Raw genomic sequence first — 2,660 nt, 5'->3', positions numbered from 1 at the left:
AAAAATGAATCATAAAGATGTTTTTTTGAGAATTTTTTTCTTGTGAATCATCTTAGAAATGAATCATCTAGTGATTCATTTATTTTGTTCGTCAAAAAAATATGTAGAAAAAAAAACTTCTTACCTTCCTACCAAAAAAATTTTCTTACCGGATCTATATATATATATATATATATATATATATATATATATATATATATATATATATATATATATATATATATATATATATATATATATATATATATATATATATAAAATCTTTTTATTAGCTTAATAATAACACTGTTATGTATTATAAAAATCGTACGACGTACGCCTTTGAAGGGTTGTAGCAGCTCGTAATACCAAAAGAGTCAAAAGTATTCGAAAATTCAAGATTCAAGATTCAAGATTTGTTTCTCTTTAAATCTATAAATAACCATCCATATCAACAACTAATAGAACATACACAGTACAACTCCACAAAGCACTAGATATAACCTTTGACTTGGTTTCACCTGTTCCTCTCCTCATGCAAATGCAACGTTCAATTTCCTCAACCAAGAATGTCTACGGCAATCTGCTCCGTCTACAGAAACCACCGACTGCCGCCATCGTCACATGGCAGCAACCATCTTGTGATGTTTTCATTAACCACCGTGGGATCGATACCAAGAAGAACGTCGCCGGACTTTTGTATAACCATCTGGTGAGGTTAAGATTAAGACCTTTCCTTGACAGCAAGAATATGAAACCAGGAGATAAACTGTTCGATAAAATTGACGCTGCAATCACCAGATGCAAAGTTGGAGTTGTGGTTTTTTCTCCCCGATATTGTCAATCTTATTTTTGTTTGCATGAATTAGCTCGTATAATGGAGGCGAAGAAGAAGGTTATACCGGTTTTTTGTGACGTCAAACCATCGGAGCTTATTGTTACAGACGACGGGAGTTGCTCTAAACATCAGTTAAATAGGTTCAAAACAGCTCTCGAGGAGGCTAAGTACACCGTTGGCCTAACTTTCGATTCTTCAAACGGGTAATTAATGCTTAACAGTGATTATCAGTCATGCATGAAATTATATTAGCATAGATATATAGCCTTTCCATGAAATTATATTAACAAAGAATGACAGAAATGATACTAATCAAAGTACCTCCGGATGCTTATATTACAAGTCACAGTTCATCATCATGGGATACTCGACATCAATGAAAACAATCCTTAAGATTATAAAAGATTTGTAAATTATAAGTCATATATGCATTTAATTTGAGGGCAGTCGTGAAATGACGGAATTCTACATTCTTCACAGGTTAAACCTCTAAAAGGGATCATCATATTCACTTTGTATTCGAGAATATATACCATGCAAATCAGTTGATGTATTTTAAAAAAACTAATTAAACAATAATGTATATTAATCATGATTAGTTTTGACGAATGTTTCGTGCATGTTCATGATTAGTTTTGACGAATAAGCGTTCTTGACCGCTATACGCAGGGACTGGCCCGGATTTTTGATGACGGCAACCGAAGCAATTATGGAAAACCTTAAAGAGGTGGAAGAGGAAGAGCCACAGATGCATATTGAAAAATCAATTAACCATAATTGTTAAATTTAATTTAATTTAACTTGGATATAATACCTTTAAAAACCTAACGAATCAGTTCATTTAATTAATTTATTACTTTGTACATCCACATAAAAGTTTATTTGAAAAGTTCAAAGCTCATATTCAACATTGAAAGTCTTGTTTTGATTTGTTCATCTTCGTGCTCGATCGGTTGAAAATTGTGTTAGCGTTTAATTATAAGACCGCAAAACGTGCGGTTTTGTTTCCATGTACTTCACTAAATCAATGAAAGTGTTGTTTATCACTTACTTTTGCTTTTGTATAAATATTCATTGTAGTGCTTATATATGAATCTAGACGAATTCTTGAGCATTATATCGAAGATTAAAATTATAGTGTTAAAATATTAAAAAATATATATTTAAAATAGTTATGTTATTGATATTAAATTTGAAATAATATATATATATATATATATATATATATATATATATATATATATATATATATATATATATATATATATATATATATATAGGGAAAAGTGAATATACTCTTAAGGGTATATAAGCTTAGGTACCCAAACACATTATAATACGTCGTTTTATTTTATATATTCGTTATAATGTTCTTAAACTTCAACCCATAACTTGATTTACTTTCAAGATTTTCAAAATTTCAGTATTATCTTCCTCTTACATCATATCTTTTTGATGACCAACTACTAGGCTATATATATTATAGTTGAAAATGAAAATTATATAAGATGAAGATAAATGTGTAATTTATAAAAATCATGGAAGTAAATCTAGTTAGAAGTTAAATTATAAGAACATTCGACAATTAGATAGTATTATATGATACAAAACGACGTATTATAATGTGTTTGGGTACCTAAGCTTATATACCCTTAAGGGTATATTCACTTTTCCCATATATATATATATATATATATATATATATATATATATATATATATATATATATATATATATATATATATATATATATATATATAATCTCTATTATTTTGAATAACATTCATTGACATCAACCAACATTCATAATTAATAGAATTAAATATAATTATCTAATTAGTAT

At 28.1% G+C, this 2,660-nt stretch overlaps 1 protein-coding gene across 1 annotated transcript; it reads left to right on the top strand.

The window, feature by feature from the left end:
• The first annotated feature begins 520 nt into the window (after positions 1–520).
• LOC145039722 (putative 2' cyclic ADP-D-ribose synthase BdTIR) lies at positions 521–1,601 on the top strand. The gene is made up of 2 exons (XM_078987743.1): positions 521–1,020; positions 1,487–1,601. Exons 1-2 carry the CDS (start codon positions 521–523, stop codon positions 1,599–1,601), a joined length of 615 nt encoding a protein of 204 aa, XP_078843869.1.
• The last annotated feature ends 1,059 nt before the right edge of the window (positions 1,602–2,660 follow it).

The sequence above is a fragment of the Lactuca saligna genome, chromosome 4 (genome assembly GCF_052625555.1).
Source record: "Lactuca saligna cultivar CGN05327 chromosome 4, ASM5262555v1, whole genome shotgun sequence".
In the NCBI taxonomy this organism is placed as follows: domain Eukaryota; kingdom Viridiplantae; phylum Streptophyta; class Magnoliopsida; order Asterales; family Asteraceae; genus Lactuca; species Lactuca saligna.
The sequence above is the reverse complement of the archived record's forward strand: the minus strand, read 5'-3'. Positions and strand labels throughout refer to the sequence as shown.

Excerpts from the sequence above, each read along its gene's own strand:
- LOC145039722 (XM_078987743.1), top strand. The coding sequence starts at position 521 with ATGCAACGTTCAATTTCCTCAACCAAGAATGTCTACGGCAATCTGCTC. Across the intron at positions 1,021-1,486 it reads ACTTTCGATTCTTCAAACGG|GGACTGGCCCGGATTTTTGA; the intron begins GTAATTAATGCT and ends CGCTATACGCAG.